At 37.3% G+C, this 23,792-nt stretch overlaps 1 protein-coding gene across 1 annotated transcript; it reads left to right on the forward strand.

Moving 5' to 3' along the window:
* Nucleotides 1-19,910: 19,910 nt before the first annotated feature.
* On the forward strand, nucleotides 19,911-22,546 carry LOC141592167 (aquaporin PIP2-2-like). Its single transcript, XM_074412761.1, has 4 exons — nucleotides 19,911-20,273; nucleotides 20,903-21,198; nucleotides 21,524-21,664; nucleotides 22,131-22,546. Exons 1-4 carry the CDS (start codon nucleotides 19,994-19,996, stop codon nucleotides 22,248-22,250), a joined length of 837 nt encoding a protein of 278 aa, XP_074268862.1. The 5' UTR covers nucleotides 19,911-19,993; the 3' UTR covers nucleotides 22,251-22,546.
* Nucleotides 22,547-23,792: the final 1,246 nt, after the last annotated feature.

Consider the following 23,792-nt stretch of genomic DNA (forward strand, 5'->3'; position numbering starts at 1 on the left):
TTGGTAGATTTTTTTGACAAGAGACTGTTCGACAGGGGCCCAATTACGGAACTAAAAGTCCACTACGTAGGCTATAGTCTGAGGTCTTTTTTCCATTTGTGTTAGAATTATTACATGTAGAACTCAAAATTAGGAAAATAGTCTAGTGGTAATCATTTTACCAAATTGTAGGTGGTCTTGTGTCTATCCTTTATGGCTACTTCTCATCATTTTTTTAAGAATTTTACTGAATAACTAAAATGGAGTAAAATAATATATAGTCGAATTTTCCTATTGTACACATATGTAGATTTTAAGTTTTAACCGTCTTGTAAAGGTCACCACTTGAATACAAAAAAAGTATTGGTGCGACACACACATTTTTTAATCAATGTCGCTAAAGATTGACTTGTATTGGAAAATGACACGTGAATTAATTGAACAAAATTTTTAAAGGGGCCATATTTTACAATTTTTTCTAGGGCCTCAAAACGTACATGACCTGCCCTGGATATGCATACGTATATGATACGGTATCCCATAAAATTTAGGACCCGGGACACCTTATTTAAATTTAATATAATATATATTTTATAGTTATATATTTGTGATTTTATTTTCGAAAAAGTATGTGATATAAAATTTAAATAAGTGAAGGTAAAATTGATGTTGACTCATTCTCATTTCCAAACCAAAATCCAACTTATGATCAATCTATTTCGACATCTCATTATTCGACTAAAAAACATCATTTGCCCCAAATTCAACTTATTCTCCGCCAAATTCAAACATGAAACAATCCACACCATTTACCTTACATTCAACTTGATTTCGTTTGAAGGTGTGTCCAAATACCATGGACACGGGTCCAAATACCATAGACATATGTGGACACGTGCCCAAATAAAAGAAGAGAGTTAGACACGGCATTATAGATGTCCGACACATTTTAACGCGTGTCTGACGAGTGCCGTGTCCGACACGGAGAGAACGATTAAGAGCAGTGTTCAACTGTTCATGCTACCTAGGTGGTAATTTTTTTTAAAAAAATGAAAATATGTGGTGGTTATTTTCCATATTTCCTTAGTTTTATTTACTTGAAATAAAAAATTTCAATAAAATTACCTATTTACATATCGGACAGGTTGTAACCCAAAATATGAGGGTTATTACCAGAATTGGTCATTTTTGGGTTCAGGTTTAAAACCGTGAGTTATTTCCGTGTTATTTGCGAACGGGTTCCGGGATTTTGATCGTGCCGCGTTATCTTTTGTGACGTCTAGTTGTGGGGTTATTACTATTTTAGTTATACTAGGTATGGTTCAGAAATATATTAATTAGAGAATACTTCGTATATAGTGGGTGTGGTTCTCGAGTTGTGAAATTGAACTACTTTAAATCTCGATGCATACTTTATTTTATTTTGTTAGCTGCTTTGTTATACTTGTTTTATTGTGGGGGTCTTTCTATAATAAAAGTTAATTAATAAGTTGTTAGTATAACAACATATAAAGCTTTAATTCTTTTTTTAGAACATTAATTTATAAAAGTCTAAAAATAATTTGTAATACTACGGTTTTATGAGTCTCTGGGTACTCTATCGAGTTGGCCTTACTCTGTCGAGTAAGGGTGTTTTGATTTTAGAAACAATATTCTGCATGTAGGGTACTCGATCGAGAAACCTGGGTACTCGATCGAGTAAGTGGCACTTGATCGAGTACGTTAGTTACTCGATCGAGTAGGTCGGTTAACGGGTATAATTTTGACGGGTTTAGTTAATAACACGGATTAGTATATAATTCATATCGTCATCTTTATTAAACACTTTTACAAACCTAATAAACTTAAAAAGGAGATTGAAACTACGTTGTTCGCATCATCCGTGTTGTTGACAAATCCCGGAGCTTAAGAGGTCGGATTTCATCATTCTTTGCATCTTAGTGATCCTTGCGTCAAGGGTAAGATCTATATACCAATTTTATAGCATTTAATGAACCTTGTTTAAACCCTAATTTGGGGAATTGGGGGTTTTGATGGTTAATTGTGATTCTTAGTAATTATATGATTATGTGTTAGGAGGAGGATTCGTAGAGGAGAGGTTTTGATATAGCTGTTGAGACCGTCTGCTTGTGTTGCATTCCAGGTAAGGTTTCCCTACTCAGTATTAGTCACATAATGTGGTTTGTGTTGATTGTGATTGTTATAAAGTATCATATTCATATTGTGACGGTTGTTGGATTTGGTTGTTGTTGATTGTTGTGATTGTATCTGTCTGTGTTTTTCGGGGTGCGTCCCTGGCTGAGTGGAGTCACTTGAGGGAGTGGCTTCACGCACATTATTCGCCTTCTGTGGAACCCACCACGGAAGAGATGTGCACATTAATGGATTTGGATTTATCGCTCGACGGAGATGAGCGGGGCTTAGGTGGGAATGGCTGCGGTCCCCCACTGGCGGCGAGGAGTAACCTGTTGCGATGGGTACTCTGGCAGGGCTACACACTTTAGTGTGTAGTCAGTATTGAGGAGTTGGTGATGGAGTTCGGGTTGTGTGACGATTGAGCTGTTTTGTTTTCTGTCTTGTTGTGATTATATAATTATGTGATTAGTACTGACCCCGTCTTTGTTTTATAAAACTATGGTGATCCATTCGGGGATGGTGAGCAGTTGTTAAGCAGGTTTAATATGGTGCTTATAGGCTAGCTGGGATGAGTCATCACTTGCAGTTAGAAGAGTCTTCCGCTGTTGTCAAACATTGTTGTTTAGTTTTTAGACATTTGGTTTTTGGAGAACGTGTATTATACTTTTATCAGTTTGGATTTGGATTGTAATCACTTTAACTTTATACTATTTAAATTATGTTTCGTTATTGTCATTTGATTATCATTGGCTCGGGAAACCGAGATGGTGACATTTTTATACCTGAGTGGTCCTGGTAAGGCACTTGGAGTATGAGGGTGTCACAAAGTGGTATCAGAGCGACGATCCTGAAACCTGTAACCAATGAATCTAATGAACATAGGGAGTCAATTAAAATGAACCCGGGGTAAAAGTTGTAGGAGCTAATGCAAAGGCTTGGGAGACGTCCTAAAGTCGCGAACTCGCCCTACAATTTTTGAACCGGTCACATGGGGATGTGTGCCAGGGCCGTATGTGTTGTCTTTTGGTTTATATGTGTACATAACGGTATGTGCTGTGAATTGTTGGATGTTGGATGTGGAGAAGTGAAAGTATGGTTAAAAGTTGAAGAGATGTGTTTTATATGTGAATTGAATGAGAAGTATGTTGGGTGTTTATAATGTGGCATTTTGATAACATGAAGTAGATTGTTTTGTTTATTATATGAGGAATTGCGTAGATTTGCATGTGTAGTCATAATTATAATGTTGGAGTTATAAAGGTTACATAGTAAGTTTGGGAAAGTGAGCTAACATACGGGTAGTGTATACGAGTCTGCATGACTCGATCGAGCGGGGGACACTCGATCGAGTAGGTGAGGTGCTCGATCGAGTGGGTCTAACTCGATCGAGTGGATAGTTTGATGTTTTTCTAGTCAGAACCGTACTTTTGGGTACTCGATCGAGTACATAGGGGCACTCGGTCGAGTAGGGGTCACTCGATCGAGTGGCATGTCAGCTCGGTCGAGTATGTTTATGATCAGGAGGTCTGATTAGGTTCTGGAGTCGAGGCACTCGATCGAGTATGTTGGGCACTCGATCGAGTAGCCTCAACTCGATCGAGTGGGTTATGGTACTCGATCGAGTGGGGTCTGTGCACGCTATATACATGTTTTGGGTTATAGTATGTATGTTTATGTCTACCTTTTCTTATATAGTTTCAAGATGCCGCCTAAGAGAAACGCCCTGTACGCTAGAGTTGAGAGCATGACCACAGATGACATAGTTAAGATGTTGGAGCACCAAGATGCTCTTACGGAAGCTTTAAAGAGAGTGGGGAAAGATAAGGAGGTTGATCACTCAAAGATCAGTCTCTACATAGCGAGGTTTAACCCGAAAGAGTATAAGGGGACCGGAGATCCAATGCTTCTAGATAATTGGCACAGAGAGATGGAGACCATCCTAGATTTGGTGCATTGTCCGGATGAGATGAGGCTAGAACAAGTTGTGTTCTACTTGAGGGAAGCGGCAGGTGAGTGATGGGACAAGGTAAAGGTGAATGCTAGGGACATGTATGCGAAGCAGGGGCTTCCTGCTATACCTTGGGAAGAGTTCCGGAGGGCCATGAGGAGAGAGTTTGTACCCGAGCATGTGAGGAGTAAGCTGAGAGAGGAGTTTGATGGGTTTAAGATGACATCTGAAATGTCGGTAGCTGAGTACTATCGACTGTTCAATGAGAAGTCTAGGTATGCTGAGGATATGGGATTGAGTGATGAGAACCTAGATCTGAGGTTTGAGAAGGGGTAGTTGACCCCCAAGATAATGGAGAAGCTACCCGTGGGAATCCTTACAGATGTTAAGGAAGCTTATGAGAGGGCTGGGAGAGCTGAGAGGCTGGTAGAGATGACCCGAGAGAGGGGTGCTGAGAAAAGAAAGGCTGAGAGTGAGGGTGGTGGCCAATCCAATTACAAGAAGGGCAACCACACTCAGGCTAGAGCATATTCATCTGGTTCGGGGTTTAGTGCTGGGGTTTCCTTTGGGCGTGGCCGTGGGAGTGGTAGTGGTAGGCGGGAATGACTGTTTGGCTGTGGCGGTGTAGGCCACAAGAGACATGAGTGTACCAAAGTGTTGCCGGGAGGTTTTCGAGACCGGCTCAGGGGGGGCTATTCTCGGGGTCCTAAGCACGAGTTATGCGAGCAAATGCATCACTGGGTCATGGAACAACCGGGGAGGTCATAGCAACAACGGTGGAGGTAACCGCAATGACGGTAATTCTTATCAGAAGCCAACTACGAACACCAACAACAATCAGGGGTCGGGTGATAAGCCGACCACCTCAGCCAGTACTGTCCAGGGAGGTGGGCAGAAGACCAGTGGAAAGCTGTTTATGATGGAGAAGAAAGCAGCTGAGGACGACGCACATGTTATCACTGGTACTTTTCTTGTTAATGGTGTTCATACCTTTGTTTTGTTTGATTCGGGGGCGTCACAGTCGTTTGTATCTTTGAGTCATGTTAAACAGTTGGGTCTGAGGGAATATGAGTCTGTAAGTGAGAAAGTTTTTATACCCTCGGGTAAGTCTGCATCATGTAGGAGGTTGTATAGGGATGTATCCATGATAGTTGGGCAAGTTGATCTACCTGTAGACTTACTAGAGTTTCCCTTAGACGGTTTTGAGATGATAGTCGGGATGGAATGGTTATGAAAGTACAAATCTAAGATAGACTGTCATCAAAAGAAGGTGTCTCTGAGAGGTCCTAAGGGCATTAGTGTGTCTTATCGTGGGTTTGTTGTCAAACCCAAAGTTAAGTTGATTGCAGCTGTGACCTTGAAGTCCTTTCTGAGGAAGGGGTGCCCGATGATCTTGTGCCATATGAGAGATGACATGATGGAGAGTCCGACTGTAATACTACGGTTTTATGAGTCTCTGGGTACTCTATCGAGTAGGCCTTACTCTGTCGAGTAAGGGTGAGTTGCGTCTTATAAATAGTTTCTGACATGTTGGGTACTTGATCGAGTAACGTAGATACTCGATCGAGTAAGGGGGCACTCGATCGAGTACCTCAGCTACTCGATCGAGTAGCCGGTTTACGGGGGATGATTTCTCGGATTTTGTTAATAATGCGATTAAGTATATAATAACTTCTGTCACTTTTCCTTAAACACTTTTAAAACCTAATTACTTTCAAAGAGAGAAATCAAACTACGTTCTTCGCATCAATCGCATTGTTGGCAAATCCCGGAGCTTGGAAGGTAGGATTTTACCTTTCTTTATACCGTTGTGATCCTTGCGTCGAGGGTAAGATCTATATACCTTTTTTATAGTATTTCGTTAAAGTTGGTTAAACCCTAATATTGGGAATTGGAGGTTTTGTTGTATTTTGTGATTGGTAGTGATTATATGTTTGTATGTTAGGAGGAGGATTCGTAGAGGAAGCGTTTTGATATCAGCTGTGAGATCGTCTGATTGTGTTGTGCTTTCCAGTTAGGGTTTCCCTACTCAGTATTAGTCCCATAATGTGTTGTGGTGTTTTGTGGTTGTTGAATATTATCATACTCGTATTGTGACGATTGCTGGATTTGGTTGCTGATAGTAGTTGTGATTGCTTGTATTTGTCTGTGTTCTTCGGGGTGCGTCCCTGGCTGAGTGAAGTCATTTGCGGGAGTGGCTTCACGCCCATGATTCGCCTTCTGTGGAACCCGCCACAGAAGGGATGTGCACATTAATGGATTTGGGTTTATCGCTCGATGGAGATGAGCCGGGCTTAGGTGGGAACGGCTGCGGTCCCCCATTGGCGGCGAGGAGTGACCTGTTGCGATGGCACTCTGGCAGGGCTACACACTTTAGTGTGTAGTCAGGATTGTGGAGTTGGGTTTGGAGTTTGGAGAATATCTGTGATAATTGAGCTGTTTGTTTTACTGTGTTGGTTTATATAAATTGTGTGATTAGTACTGACCCCGTTTAATGTTTTAAAAATTGTGGTGATCCATTCGGGGATGGTGAGCAGTTATTGAGCAGGTATGAGTCGAGTTACTGGGATAGCTGGGATGTGCCACCACCTGATGATAGAAGTCTTCCGCTGTAGCTTAGTAGTTTAATAAACATTTCAGTTAGTTGCTAGACAGTTGGTGTGAGAACTTGTATTCGTATTTTGGTTTTGGTTTTGGATTGTAACCTTTCGCTAAAGTATTACTATTTAAATATTGTTTCGTTATTGTCTATTTGATCATCATTGCCTCGGGTAACCGAGATGGTAGCATCTTTATACCTGAGTGGTCCTGGTAAGGCACTTGGAGTATGGGGGTGTTACACCGACAGTTGATCAGATAGCAGTTGTGGGGGAGTTTTCAGATGTCTTTCCAGAGGAGATTCCGGGGTTTCCATCGAAGAGGGAGATAGATTTCAGTGTTGAGTTGAAACCGGGGACGGGGCCAATCTCTAAAGCACCGTACCGGATGGGTCCTAAGGAGTTGGAGGAGCTCAGGAAGCAGCTAGATGATCTGATAAAAAGGGGATACATTAGACCAAGTGTATCACCATGGGGAGCACCAGTTCTTTTTGTGAAGAAGAAAGATGGGAGTCTGAGGTTGTGCATAGGTTACAGGGAGCTGAACCGAGTGACAGTGAAGAACAAGTATCCTTTACCAAGGATAGATGACCTGTTTGACTAGTTGAGTGGTGCATCAGTCTTTTCCAAGATTGATTTGAGGTCGGGGTACCATCAGGTGAAGATTAAAGAGGAGGACATACCAAAGACAGCTTTCACGTCGAGGTATGACCATTATGAGTATGTGGTGATGCCTTTTGGATTATCTAATGCGCCGGCTCTGTTTATGGATTTGATGAACAGAGTCTTCAGTCATTTTTTGGACAAGTTTGTGGTGGTTTTCATTGATGACATCTTAGTCTATTCCAAGACTAAGGAGGAACGTGAGGAGCATCTGAGGATTGTGTTGCAGACCTTGAGGGAGGATGAGTTGTATGCAAAGTTGTCCAAGTGTGAGTTATGGCTGGAGAAAGTTGCTTTTCTGGGGCATGTGATATCTAAAGATGGGGTAGCTGTGGATCCGGCAAAGATTGAGGCAGTTACCAAGTGGGAAGCACCAAAGAATGTAGTTGAGATCAGAAGTTTCTTGGGTTTAGCTGGATATTACAGACGGTTCGTGAAAGATTTCTCCAAGATTGCTAGACCTATGACAACTTTGATGAGGAAAGAGAACAGGTTTCGTTGGGATGAGAGTTGCGAGACGGCATTCCAAACATTAACGGAGAGTTTGACCACAGCTCCAATCTTAGCATTGCCTGAAGGGAGTGAGAATTTTGAGGTTTATACAGATGCCTCAAAGAATGGGTTGGGATGTGTGTTGATGCAGAACGGTAAAGGGATTGCCTATGCTTCTAGGCAATTGAAGCCTTATGAGGAGAATTATCCTACACGCGATCTGGAGTTGGGAGCAGTTGTGTTTGCTCTCAAGATTTGGAGACATTACCTTTATGGGGCGACCTTTAAGGTATTTTCAGATCACAAGAATCTCAAGTACATCTTCACTCAAAAGGAGTTGAACATGAGACAGAGGAGGTGGATGAAGTTGATTGGCGATTATGACATGGATATTATCTACCATGAAAGGAAAGCCAATGTAGTTGCAGATGCTTTGAGCAGGAAGAGTGTACATTTCTTGTGCACAGCCATATCCTTGATGAGGTTGAGAGATGAGGTTGGGAGGTTTGGGATACATATGATCCAGAAAGGGGGTGCCATGAGAGATTTGACAGTGCAGCCTGATCCATATGATGATATTCGAGGAAAAAAGGTGTTGGATCCTAAGATGGTGGAGTGGAGAGCTGGAGTAGAGAAAGAGACGGTGTCTAGATTCTCTATTCATACAGATGGTAGTTTAAGGTTTGATGGGAGGTGTTGTGTCCCTAATGATGAGGAGCTGAAGAAGACAATCATGACAGATGCAGCTTGTACACCATATTCGGTACATCCAGGTGGTGACAAGTTGTACAAGGATTTAAAGAAGAAGTTCTGGTGGCCTAGGATGAAGAAAGAAATAGCTGAGTTTGTGGCCCGTTGTTTGACATGTCAGAGAGTTAAAGGGGAGCAGCGTCGACCACAAGGTAAGATTCAGTCTTTAGAGGTACCTGAGTGGAAGTGGGAGAAGTGGGAATCCATTTCCATGGATTTTATCGTGGGTTTGCCAAAGAGTCAGCAGGGTAACAACATGATATGGGTTATAGTGGATCGACTGACCAAGTCAGCTCATTTTGTGCCAATGAAAGATACATGGACTAAGGCACAATTAGCTATGGCTTATCGGAAGAATGTGCTAAGGTTACATGGGGTGCCTAAAGACATAGTATCTGACAGAGATGCGAGGTTTATCTCAAGGTTTTGGAAAGAGTTGCAGGAGTCTTTGGGAACGACATTGAAGATGAGTACACATTTCATCCTGCGCGACGCACGGTCCGACGAGAGAACAATCAAGACTCTTGAGGATATGTTACGAGCTTGTGTGATGGATTTTGGTGGTAGCTGGGAACAAAGGTTATATTTGATTGAGTTTTCCTACAACAACAACTATCACACTAGTATTGGCATGGCGCCATTTGAGGCTTTATATGGGAGGAGATGTAGGAGTCCGATTTGTTGGGACGATAGTGCTGAGGCAGTGGTTTTAGGACCAAAGATGGTTCATGAGATGGTTGAGTAGAATAAGATGATCAGGGAAAGGATGAGAGTGGCTCAGGATAGGCAAAAGAGTTATGCAGATCTACATCGCCGGGATATAGAGTTTCAGGTTGGGGACAAGGTTCTTCTGAAAGTGTCTCATATGCGTGGGGTCATGAGATTTGGGAAGAAAGGCAAACTGAGTCAGAAGTTCATAGGACCATATGAGATCTTAGACCGGGTTGGAGAGGTTGCTTATCGTTTGGCTTTACCGTCTTCTTTGGATAGGGTGCATAATGTGTTTCATGTATCTCAGCTGCGGAAGTATGTGAGTGATCCATCACATGTGTTAGAGGCAGAGAACATAGAGTTAGATGAGTCCTTGTCTTACCTTGAGGTGCCTAAGCAGATTCTTGACCGGAAGGTTAGGAAGACTAGACATGGTGAGACAGTCTTGCTTAAGATCCTTTGGTCTAATCATGAGGTTGAGGAGACTACATGGGAGGCAGAGGAGGCCATGAGAGAGCATTACCCTTTCCTTTTTGATCAGGTATGTATGGTTACGGGGACGTAACCATGTTTCTTTTAGGGGGTAGGAGATGATCGCGAAGAGTTTTTGCATCTTTTTACGTTGTTTTTGGTATAGTTAGTAGTGGTTTGTGTCGGGTTCACTTCGGTCGGTAGCATGTGTCGGAGTTCTTGTGTTGAGTTTTGTGTTGTTTGTTGTGTCGGGATTGTGGTAGCATGTTTTTACTTTGTTGTGGTTTGAACTTCGGGGACGAAGTTCTTTTTAAGGAGGGAAAACTGTAATACTACGGTTTTATGAGTCTCTGGGTACTCTATAGAGTGGGCCTTACTCTGTCGAGTAAGGGTGTTTTGATTTTAGAAACAGTATTCTGCATGTAGGGAACTCGATCGAGTAACCTGGGTACTCGATCGAGTAACCTGGATACTCGATCGAGTAAGTGGCACTCGATCGAGTACGTTAGTTACTCGATCGAGTAGGTCGGTTAACGGGTATAATTTTGACGGGTTTTGTTAATAACACGGATTAGTATATAATTCATATCGTCATCTTTATTAAACACTTTTACCAACCTAATAAACTTAAATAGGAGATTGAAACTACGTTGTTCGCATCATCCGTGTTATTGACAAATCCCGGAGCTTAAGAGGTCGGATTTCATCATTCTTTGCATCTTAGTGATCCTTGCGTCAAGGATAAGATCTACATACCATTTTTATAGCATTTAATGAACTTGTTTAAACTCTAATTTGCGGAATTGGGGGTTTTGATGGTTAATTGTGATTGTTAGTAATTATATGATTATGTGTTAGGAGGAGGATTCGTAGAGGAGAGGTTTTGATACAGCTGTTGAGACCGTCTACTTGTGATGCATTCCAGGTAAAGTTTCCCTACTCAGTATTAGTCACAAAATGTGGTTTGTGTTGATTGTGATTGTTATAAAGTATCATATTCATATTGTGACGGTTGTTGGATTTGGTTGTTGTTGATTGTTGTGATTGTATCTGTCTATGTTCTTCGGGGTGCGTCCCTGGCTGAGTGGAGTCACTTGAGGGAGTGGCTTCACGCACATTATTCGCCTTCTGTGGAACCCGCCACAGAAGGGATGTGCACATTAATGGATTTGGATTTATCGCTCGACGGAGATGAGCGGGGCTTAGGTGGGAATGGCTGCGGTCCCCCACTGGCGGCGAGGAGTAACCTGTTGCGATGGGTACTCTGGTAGGGCTACACACTTTAGTGTGTAGTCAGTATTGAGGAGTTGGTGATGGAGTTCGGGTTGTGTGACGATTGAGCTGTGTTGTTTTCTGTCTTATTGTGGTTATATAATTGTGTGATTAGTACTGACCCCGTCTTTGTTTTATAAAACTGTGGTGATCCATTCGGGGATGGTGAGCAATTGTTGAGCGGGTTTAATATGGTGCTTATGGGCTAGCTGGGATAAGTCATCACTTGCAGTTAGAAGAGTCTTCCGCTGTTGTCAGACATTGTTTTTTAGTTTTTAGACATTTGGTTTTTGGAGAACATGTATTATACTTTTATCAGTTTGGATTTGGATTGTAATCACTTTAACTTTATACTATTTAAATTATGTTTCGTTATTGTCATTTGATTATCATTGGCTCGGAAAACCGAGATGGTGACATTTCTATGCCTGAGTGGTCCTGGTAAGGCACTTGGAGTATGGGAGTGTCACATAATTACTCCGTATATTGCTTATTCATGCCATGTTTTAGTATATTTGGATCGATAGACTTTTTTAAAATCCAATTTTTACAGGTCACAAATAGAATTTTTAAAATGTGTCTGCTCGATATGTGCATTATGCACTTTTCATGTTCAAATAATTTTCAAATAATGAGCAAGTTTAAATGATTAAGGCCCTATTTGTTAAACAACATATTGAGAGAAACTAGTAGATTTCGGCCTATTTAGTAAGTTGACCAATCAATCTACTATTTTCATTTGTTTGGTAAACGACATATATTATGAATTTCTGATAGCATATTGGTCTGAATCTAATATTTTTTAATATGCTGCTACTAGCGGCATATTATATTAGCATATTCAATTTATACATGAAACCATTCTAATTATCCTATAATCTGCTAATTATCAAACACCCTTTCTTAATCTGCTAATTTAATTTGATTGTCAAACCTGCTACTAAAATCTAACCGTATTCTGCTAACATTATCCGCTATTATGAATCCGTTTTTGTCGTTCGCCTAACATGGCCTCGTGTTTCGAATCTTAGGATGCTAAATCATTAATTGATTCTTGTGTATCTGTTTATTTATTTATTTTATTTTATTTTATGGGTGAAACATACAAATAAACTAGCGATCATTACTTTCACATTCCAAAACAAACCATGGGGTTGTTTGGTAAACATCGGATTGTTAAATTTTCAGCATACACTACAACAAATCATCACTTGCGCCACGAATTATGCCAAGGGAACTCATAATTCGTGGCTAAAATTTGCTTAGTCACGGGAAAAACTTATTCATTATTTTGGAAAAAAATTTATGCCACGGGATCACTTTTCCCGTGGCAAAAAGTCACTTCCGCCACGAATTAGGCTACACCCCTGGTAAATAATCATTTTAGCCACGGCCTATGTCACACCCGTGGCGAAATTTTATTTAGTCACGAATTGTTCCGTGGAAAATAGTTTTTAAGCCACGAGCGTGGCGAGTATCTTTTCCGACTTAAATCTGAATGAAATTTAATCAAATATAATAATATGAAAATACATTTGAATATAAAAATTTAGAAACACTTTGATTAATTTAATTAATTTTTTTATTGTTTTATTTACTTTAATAAGAAATTTTAAAATTTTATAAACTTATATGCAAGCAAAGAAAAGCTTATCGTCTAATTTTTTGATTTTTTACAGATCACATTTATGTTTTGTAGGTTTTTCAAAATATTGATAATTTTAAAAAATTGTTTTAATATATACTCTGTTTATTAAAGTCGGGAATTTTTTTACTTTTTAAAATTAAACTTTATAATCTTGAATAACAATCTTAAATGATCGTATCACATTTAAAGATATAGCATATCAAATTGAATAAAAAAGTTATTTACCATCTATCTTTGAAAATCCAAAATTAATATATTGTTAAACTATTTCATTCAAAATTTTATTTCCAACTTTATTTGTAGGATATTTATAGAAAAATTTGAATTTGATATAAACTTTACGGAAATTTCCCATGGTACCCTCGAACTTTGCTAGATTACGCATGGTACCCCTTATTTTAAGTTTCTACATATGTTGCCCTTGTCTTTACCTTTTTCATTCCCATAATACTCTTTGGGGAAATTTCGTCATAACGTCGTTACTCCTATAAGTAATTTGATGAGTAATTGTGTATGTTATGTTGTTATTGTTATATTATTTAGGTGCTAAATGTTAGTTTATTAGACAAAATAAGGATTTAGGTATTATTAGATGATGAATTGATAGTGTATTGGATAACAAAAAAAGGCGTCACAATGCATATGAGTAGCGGCGTTATGACGAAAGTTTGTCAAAGGGTATTCTGAGACTGAAAAACGTAAATACAGGGGTACCATATGTAAAAACTTTTAAAAAAAGGGTACCATATGTAATCTGTCAAAATCGAGAGTACCGTGAAAAATTAACGTAAATTTAACTTGCTGAGAAAAAAAATTGGAAAATTTTTTTTCATTAAAAATGAGCACATCACACGGAAAAATATATAAATTATGATAATTTAAAGTCACATGTGCAAATAATGAAAACTTTAAGAAAAGAAACGATAAATTCATAACAAAGAGAAATCAATTTAGGAAAATAAGCGATTCTTTTGTACAATAATCTTTTTCATGGTTTTTGGGTAAAAAAGTGACTATTTTTTGGTTAATAGTGATCACTTTGGGGAAAAAAGACCTTTAATTATAAAAAGCGGCCATTATTTTACCAAACAATGGTCTCATTTTTCATATCGCAGGTACAACGGTTATACAATAGAATTTGCGAATAAAAATATACGAAAAAATGAGTACATGAGAAAGGAAAATAAGTATGCCGATAAATAAAAGAAATAAAAAAATGTTAGGCAAACACAATTAGTTTTACTTTTTGGAGAAAATGGTTTACTGACTTGGGTAAAAAAAATGATGTCAAAATCATTAATCAGGAGGTTAATGTCGAAAATTTAATCGTTTCGGCCAAAATAATGTTTTTCCCACAAAAAATTGTAAAACATGTAACATTTATGTAATTAAATAGTACTAAAGGTAAGATTTGAAAGAAAAAAAATAAACTTAAAAGGATTCAAAGTGCTAATTATATCAAGAAAGGTAACATTCAATTTCGGTGGCACATCAAAATAACTCTACAGTTAAGCGTGCTCGGGTGAGAGTAGTGTTGGGATGAGTGACCTCCTGGGAAGCCTCTCCGATGCTCACAAATGCATGACTCGTTAAACGAAATAACGTTCAAATGAATCAAGTTAACTAGCGAAATAATTACCTAGATTGTCACGGTTCCGTTATTGAAAAAATACCCATTGTGAAAAATAAATAAATTATTTTACGTTTTATTTATTTATTTAATTTTCATATATATTGTTTGCCACGGGAATTATTTTTTCGCCACGGGAAATTTCTTTGGCCACGGTAGTTATTAGCCACGAGAGAATCCGTGGCCAAAAATTCAATAATAGCCACGTTCTTGTTTTTCCCGTGGCTATCTCTTTGCCACGGCCACTTGCGCCATGGAAGATATTCCCGTGGCAAAATGATTTAGCCACGGAAATTTAGTACTTGCGCCACGAATTTAGCCGTGGCCCAAATGCTCATTTGTAGTCGTGATATTCAGGGCTATTAGTATGCTTAACTCAGCAATATACTATTTTATGTCTTTGGTAAATGACATATTAAAACAGTAGATTGAGCTCTAATCTCTTGTTTTTCAATATGCTGCTCCCCCTAACATATATTTAGTTTAGTAGGTTGCTAATAATGAATCTGCCCGCCATTTATACACAGATATAACAATAGCTGAATTTGTTGACACGTTTAACTAGCATATTCAATTAGCAAATTTTGTTGAATGTGTTTGGTAATTAGCATATTTAAATTAGTAGATTATCTCAATCCTTTGTGAAATGAAAGTTAAGGACATAAATAAATTATTAACTCTAGAATGAAGGTAGGGTTAATATTTTTTAAGGAGTAAAATGGTGAACATATATTTTTTTTCCAATCTACTATTTCAATATGTTATTTACCAAACACCCAAAACAACATATTTATAGCTCAAATAAGCTAAAAGTCCCATATATGCTAATTTTTGAATGTTTGGTAAATGACATATTGAAATAGTAGATTTGAGCTCAATCTACTGTTTCCCAATATACTACTCCCCTCAGCATATTCACAATAGTAGATTGTGAAAAATGTATATGTCAAGCATTTACACACATATACAACAATCTATTAACCTAAACCACTAATTACCAAACAATTCTACTAAATCTACTAATTGAAATATATTAGTCAAATCTGTAAATCTAATATGTCATTTATAATATAATCTGTTTGACCAATCTGTTTCTGCTAATATTAATTTGTTGAGTACCAAACAGAGCCATAATCTGCTTTTACAATCTATTTCTGCCAATATTAATCCGCTGTTTACCAAAAAGGTATAAATCAGTTAATTACCAAACACTTCTACTAAATCTGCTAATTGGCATATACTAGTAAAACCTGTCAATCCAATCTGTCATTTATAATCTGCTTGACCAATCTGATTCTACTACTAATAATCTGCCGAGTACTAAACATGGCCCATGTGAATTTTAAAGATACTAGCTAGCATTATAAGCATAGATTAAATTGGAAAATACTACTCCGTACACCGTAGTTGTCCAATTCCTGAGAGTTTATGCGATACTTTTTCTGGTTGATAATGAAGAGGAGGTGCAAACGGAGCAACTTGGCTTCTCTCCATTACCTCTCCTCTCCATTTCTTTTAAGCGGTTTAGATTATTTCTTTGAATGATTTAACTGTTACCAGTAAAAGTAATGGATGATGACGTGGAAGATAAATAATATATACAGGGCCGTCTCCGACATATTGGGTGCCCGTACAAAATTTAAAAAAGAGGCCCCTAAAAATATTTTTATGACATCAAATATGACATAGATTTGTAAAAAATTATCAAAAATCCGTTATAAAGGAAATTTTTTAACAAGATAAGAAACTCTTGGGTTTTCATAGCTAAAAACACTACTACGCAAAAATAAATACAAGAAGAAATGTTAATAACATGGTTTTATCCTCACATTTATGGTGTATGGTTTTGGGTTCGAATCCAACCAACTTCAACATTTCTTAAATTCGTTTTGAGTTAAAAATAAATAAAACTTAAAACTACTGATATAGAGGATCGAACACGAGATCTTTGAACAGAAGCCAAGTACGCTACCACTGCACAACAAACACCTTACGATATTATTTTCGCGCTGTATAGTATACATATACTATTAATTGACAGAATTTCAGATTACGGGCCTCCTAACAATCGGGGGCCCTGTTCCTTTAAAGATGAACACCCTTAAAGCCGACCCTGAATATATAATATAAATCTATTAAGGGGTGTTTGATAACTCATTCTAGGTATATAGTAAGGGTTTAAAATGAGCTAAATCAATACCTTGTGTTTGTTTCATGTTTTTTTTTTGTATTTTGATACCCATACCTCAAACCCATGCGGTATGGGTTTCTAATACCCAGGGGGAATGTGGGTATGAAAATGATACCTTTAGATATATAAAAAAAAAAGAGAATTAAAAAAAATGTTGTGAAAAGATCCATGTTTTTTACATATTCATAAATATAAATTGTTTGTAAGACTTTTTTGGGGGAAACATACACAATGATTTTTTCACACATGTTTAATATATTAAGAACAAAAATAATATGATATTTAAAAAAAAGAGCAACATATATAAATAAAATTGTAGAAAAGTTTTAACTAATTAATATATGAAAATTTAAAGTAGAAAATTAATAAATAAGTAATAGTACAAAATCTTAAATAAAATAAACATACAGTAAGATTTGATCTCTTATTCTAGAGTTGAACCAAACACAAGGTAGGAGAAATCGAGTCCAAATTCATATTACCTTGGTTTGATTCTTAATTTTATACCGATACCTTTGTGTAAATCAAACGCTCTCTTAAAGATAATGGATAAGAAATGGAAAAAAAGAAAGGAAGAGAATGGTTACTCCAAACAAAGAACCCCATACAATGTGTTTTAGTATCACGTGTTTTAGGGAGTATTTGGCAATAAACTTCGGGTGTTCCGAAACTCCGAACCGTGTCTGTCGATCAAATTTTGGCTCAACTTGAAAGATTTAGACAAGGATCCAACCGAAGAAAATGATGGAAAGAATACGCCGCACTTCCAAAATCGACAGTCCTACCATTTTGTCTTCAATAACAGCAGAATTTTCTGGATGATTTTCCCAATCACCGTAGTTTCGTGGTTTTAGAGCATTTACAATAGAGAGTACATTATCATTCTTTTATTTTTTCTCTTTTACCCTCTCATTTTTTAACATATCATTTTTTCTATAATCCACATTCATTTCCACTATGGTCGTCTTCTTGTTATATATTTTTCTACAATAAAGAGGATCCTCTTATTCATCCTCTACTATTTTAATTATATTTTAACCTCTATTAAGAAAAAATAAAATGTAAATATTAAAAATGAAAAATGTAATTGGATAGTTGGCACAAGGGCCAAAGTTATTCTTCCTCTAATTTTAGAGGAAATGGAGTACTTCCTCTATCTAAGAGGATGATCCATTTTGTTCCACAATAGAGAGGACCTCCTCTTAGATAAGAGAAGGTGCTAAAAGAAAGGTAAATCCTCTCTATTATACATGCTCTTGACTCTTACTCCTACCATCATAACACTACTAGTAGGCTAGTAGCTCTAAAGTTTAATTTTAGGCTAATAGTATCAAGTTCTTTTGAATTTAATTTATTAACTCTTATTTCAATATAATTCAACTCTATTCAATTCAGTTTAAGTCCATTAAATCACTTCAATTCAGTTTGTTTTTAACGAAAAAAACAGGGCCTTAGTTTCTATCTCTTTAAATTTCAAAATCTACTTGCACAAAGCACAATTTAGGGGCCATAGTTATACAACAAATTTTAATACAATGGACATAAACAAGTCCATGAATTGTAAAATGGGGAAGGTGTTTGGTTGCCAATTTTTTTTTTTTGGCAAAATGTAGGTATGTATTCAATATTTTAAGGAGTTTTGAATGTAGGCAGTATGACTATTAGACGAACAATGAATAGAGAAACTTACAGAACTTGAAGAGAAAGATGTCGTGGCGTGATTGAATCAATGCCCTAAAGTTGAATTTACCCCGCTCTATACACACGACCTCTTAGCAACCACCTTACCAGGGTTATACGACGTTCGAGTCTAAGGTGTACGACAAAGACTCAGAATGAGGACTACTTGCAGAACGTTTGCCAAATATCAACTTAGAATATCAGAAAGTATTTAGATAGAATATAAGAGAGAACGGATATTCTTGTGTGTAGAAAATGGCATAAACATAGAGTATATATAGGAGTAAAGGAAGAGTTTAGATGATTGTCTTGTAAATTGTTTTTAGAAGATTGCACACTCAGTATAGAAAATCCACAAAAGTCAGTCTAGAAGACTAAACTTTCAATTTAGAAAATGAAAGAATCAGTTTCGGAAATTGTGCAAAAGATATATAGAGAATTAGTGATCTTACTTCCAAAAGAAATCTCTTTACTACTACACATCTAGTAGTGAAACACAAATGATCACTCATATAATACTCCAACTTATTCTATCAATGTGCAATAAAAAGAGTTTCTTTTGAAGCAACACTTCCAACATGCCTACATAATGAAGGAATTGAATTACTTAACCCCCATAGAGTTCACAACTCCGATAGAATTCAACTCTCATATCCGCAGCCAAACGATTTTTCCAAATTCATGTGAATTTGTAAGCAGGAAAATAATTCGCATGAATTGGATATTACGGGGTCGATTAAATTTCTTGATGAACCAAACAATACCTTGATATATTGATTTAAAATGTGAATTTATCACATAAGCTAGACCAAAAGTAGCGGGTTGTTTGAATTAATATTGATTTACCATAAATCTATCAGGTAAACAACTTTATCTGTTAAAAAAAGGGCCAAATAGCCAAATTGGTAAATAAAGTGAAGGGTTATTGCCGGATTGGCAAAAAAACTCTCACATTCGCCAAATTAGTAAAAAATGTTGACACTTGCTACCAAATTTGGCGAATGTGATTTTTTTTATCAATCCGGGAAAAACCCTTCACTTTATTTACCAATTTGTTGGCCGTAAAAAAACTGCTTAACATCACAGTTAAACTATAAAATTATAACTTCCTTTGAATTTGATGGGCACAGAAGTTGGTTAATAGTATTAAAATTCAGTAAGATTAATAACTCAATGTCAGTTCAATTTTCCTAAAAAGAAAATATTAGTTCAATTAATAAGATATTTAATAAATTAATTATATAAAATACTTCCTCCATTCCGACTATTTTCTTACCTATTCCATTTGACGGTGTTTCATTTATTTGTTTACTTTTTTTTTTATATTAGAAAGGTTTTTATGATAATTTGATTACACACATTTATTAAGCAACACGTTTCCTTTATGAAGAGCATATCCGTCAAAAGTTTGTGACGGGTAAAGTATTATCCACGTGGGTAAATTCTGCTTTGTCTTGTCTACCCATATGGGTAGTACTTGACCTGTTACAAGCTTGGACGAATATGTCCATCGCAAATAAAAATGTGTGTTCATTAAGATACATTTATCACTCACTAACAAGTAGCACAAATAATGGCAAAGCTTAAAGTAAACAAATAACTAATACCGATGAGTACATAAATTTCCTTTCTAAATGGTGATAGTGAAGTGGGGCGGCCAAAGATCGTAAGCTTTTATTATTAAAAATAAAAGTCACTAATTTCTCGACCCAATAAATACCCTCACTTAAACCATAACTTATCATAAGTCTCATTGTGTGCATAACTCTCAAAGTCTCATTCTCTACTTCTAGCTACAAAAAAAAAAAAAGCAATTAATCAAAAAATGACAAAGGAAATGGAAGGAGAAGTAGTAAAAGACTATCAAGATCCTCCACCATCACCATTGTTTGACATAGAGGAGTTAACAAAATGGTCATTTTACAGGGCTCTAATAGCAGAATTTGTAGCAACACTCTTGTTCTTGTACATTACTGTGTTGACTGTGATTGGCTACAAGAGCCAAAGTGCTACTGATGAATGTGGTGGTGTTGGCATTCTTGGTATTGCTTGGGCTTTTGGTGGCATGATCTTTATCCTTGTTTACTGCACCGCCGGTATTTCCGGTATGTTTTCTTTTCTCATGTCTCTGTTTCCGGACTAGAGTGAAAATTTGGTTGAGAATTGTGTCGAATATGAATCTGTCATACATGGCAAATTCTTGTTTCAGGAAGGATCTTCTCCGTCTAAAATAAGATGGACAAATTTGTGACCATTTTACGTTAAAATGTAAAATGTAAATATATCATGATAAAAAGTTACTATCAATGTAGGTTAAAAGGTGACAACTTAAATTGTACTCCCTCCGTCCCGGTCAATTGTTGTCCTTTCGTTTTGGCACAAAAACTAAGGAATAAGAAAAAGGCCAATAACTAAATGACAAGTGGAACAAATTGAATGAGAATGATCAAATTACTCATCAAGTTCATTATTAAAATAGAAAGGACAACAAATGACTGAGACACCCAAAATGGAAAAAGACAACAAATGACCGGGACAGAGGAAGTAACATTTTATCACTAAATGTTCACATTTATTGTAAAATATTGACATTTTCTCATCTTATTTTGAGACCGACGCAGGGAGACCTACTCGTCATACATATGTGATATCAATTCTGTCGAGATTTGTGTCGTATATGATAATGTCATACATATGTGATATACTAATTTCAGCATTGGATTAAAATGGGCAGGTGGACATATTAACCCAGCTGTGACTTTTGGTCTGCTATTGGGAAGAAAACTGTCATTAGTCAGGGCCATTCTATACATGGTGGCTCAATGTTTAGGAGCTATTTGTGGTGTTGGGTTGGTCAAGGCCTTTCAAAGTTCATACTACGACAGGTTCGGTGGTGGGGCCAATGAGTTAGCGGCCGGTTACAGCAAGGGCACCGGCTTGGGTGCGGAGATCATCGGCACCTTTGTTCTTGTCTATACCGTTTTCTCTGCCACTGACCCTAAACGCAGTGCTAGGGACTCCCATGTTCCTGTAAGTTCATTTTGGTATCCGGAGTACATAATAACAATTTCATACTTAGTCAACGTTTACCCAATTATTTTGGTGGTTGGCTCGGGTGGAAATATATGTCACACAGACACACACTTGTCCTGTTACTTAGAATAAGGCATTAATAATACAAACAGAAGTTGTTTAAACTTAGAATATATGTTACAAACGCCGCATACAGGACTTTCTGTATCGAAAAAATGTTGTACCTGAAACTACGTTTATTCATTTTTATATTATGGCTCTTGTTCTGTTATATTCCGCATGTTTTTGAGTAATATAACTTTAATTTTGAATGAAATAAAAGGTACTGGCACCACTTCCAATTGGATTTGCTGTGTTCATGGTTCACCTAGCAACTATCCCAGTGACTGGTACAGGCATTAACCCTGCAAGAAGTTTTGGAGCTGCTGTCATCTACAACAACAAAAAGGCATGGGATGACCACGTAAGTATTACTCAAAACGTACTATTTGCTCCAAATAACTACGAATAGTATTGGGTACATATAATTGTGTATTAGACTCACGGTAGTACTCCCTCGGTCCCGGTCATTTGTTGTTCTTTTTTTATTTTTGGGTGTATCAGTCAAATCTTGTCCTTTCTATTTTAGGATTGCATTTAATGAGTAATTTGACCATTCACACTCAATTTGATCCACTTGTCATCTTGTAATTGTCCCTTCCCCTTTCCTTGGTCTCCGTGCCAAAACCAAAGGACAACAATTGACCGGGACGGAGGGGGAGGGAGTACTATTTATTCCAATAATAATTTCAAAATTATAAATGTGCCACTCTCCATGATATGGCTATATATATAACCTTCTGTGCTTTTTCACAACATTCTAGATTATGTCGATTTTTGTAGCAATGTAAGTAATAAATTAACATTCTCCATTATTGTGCAAAATGCAGTGGTTATTCTGGGTAGGACCATTCATTGGAGCTGCTATTGCTGCAATTTACCACCAGTACATCTTAAGAGCCGGTTTCGTTAAGGCGCTTGGGTCCTTCAGAAGCTCATCCAATGTGTAATGATCATATAAACCTTCAACAAGCTAGCCATCACCAAAACTAAAGCATGATTTTTGGTTAATTGCGATTTTCATTGTGTTCAACTTGATTTCGAATATGCCTAAGAGGCGTTACAAAAATGTAAATAAGATTTTAATTTGGTTCGAAGGGTTTGTGGATCTATGTCATTATATTTGTTATAGCAATTGTAATCAGTGTGTGCCTTGACTGTCATTTTTAGTTTCTTCAGTGTTCTCCTTCTTTTGTTGTACTTTGCATTCTCGCTGATGAATAAAGATTTCAAGTTTTTTCCCTCATTTAAAATCAAGTACTAGTTTCAACAAAGGTATTCAACCTCATTTTTTTTTTCATCCAAATAGCATAATTGTGGTTTTCTTTCAATACCATCATACGCTTTGATCAATTGATAAAATTATTTGTCTATTGCTCTCGATTGAAGCGATAATTCTCAATCTGAACAGCAGTATCCATTATATGCTTCTTTTATCATAGTCATCGTAATAGCATTCTAGCAGCTACACCCCCCCCCCCCCCCCCCGTCCCTCAAATTGAACCATTTACTTGGGTTCTCAAGATCGCCCTGGTGATTTTATTACACCTGTCCCTGTCCGTCTTGATAATTATGATGACTGGTCATATGTTATCAGGGTAGCGTGATACAACTACTGCCAGTCTGAATGCTATGAAGGTTGTGCTCACTGTAATTACTGATCCTGAGAATGCTATGACACCACCTTTGCCAGGGAAAGGGGTGTAAAGTATAAAACGAGAATTATATTTGATATTGATGAGTTAAACTGATTACGTAGGTTACATATATATACACTAGATTAGTCTAACTATGTTTGGGTAAATTTCTACCACATATTCACTTAACGACGTAGCGGCATACGATTGGAGCAAAGCAATGGCAATGGATAAATGACATGACACACAAATATCTTAAGCAAAGGCATGAAACCTGAGTCAAGCCCATTACTTAGTTAGCACAACAAACTCCATAAAAGAAGGGAGGTTGAGCAAAAATAGGGGCAGGCGTTGATGAAAATCGTATCAAGGAATTTGCTATAAATTAGCATACAAGGCCAAGCAACAGGGGACATTCCTTCACTCACAAAATCTCTACTCCAGAAAGTCATCAACCATCACCATTCGAGAGCATCACTCTTTATTTCTATCATAGATTGTATTATCACGTTGTTCCTCCTCAGTACCCCAGAAAGTTATAGTGCATACATTGGCGGGATACCGACCCCCCCTCCCCGCGGTTTTTACTACATTCGTGTTTTCTGCGTCACAAATTTCCATGTGTCATTTACTTTTTTTTGCACTATTACTTTGTTCCATCAGTTCTCCAATTCGTTCAAGGCACCATTAGATTAACTCACAATTGACCGCTTTAACCCATCTCAAATAAAATAACTAGCCGGTAATTTTTTTTAGCAAAACAGTTTGGTGCCCACCGTGGGGCATAGTGGTCATATCATAAGTTAACCTTCCAAACAGTAAGCCAGTATGTCCGGGTCAAATCAGAACACCTTC

Source organism: Silene latifolia, chromosome 7 (assembly GCF_048544455.1).
Source record: "Silene latifolia isolate original U9 population chromosome 7, ASM4854445v1, whole genome shotgun sequence".
Lineage (NCBI taxonomy): Eukaryota > Viridiplantae > Streptophyta > Magnoliopsida > Caryophyllales > Caryophyllaceae > Silene > Silene latifolia.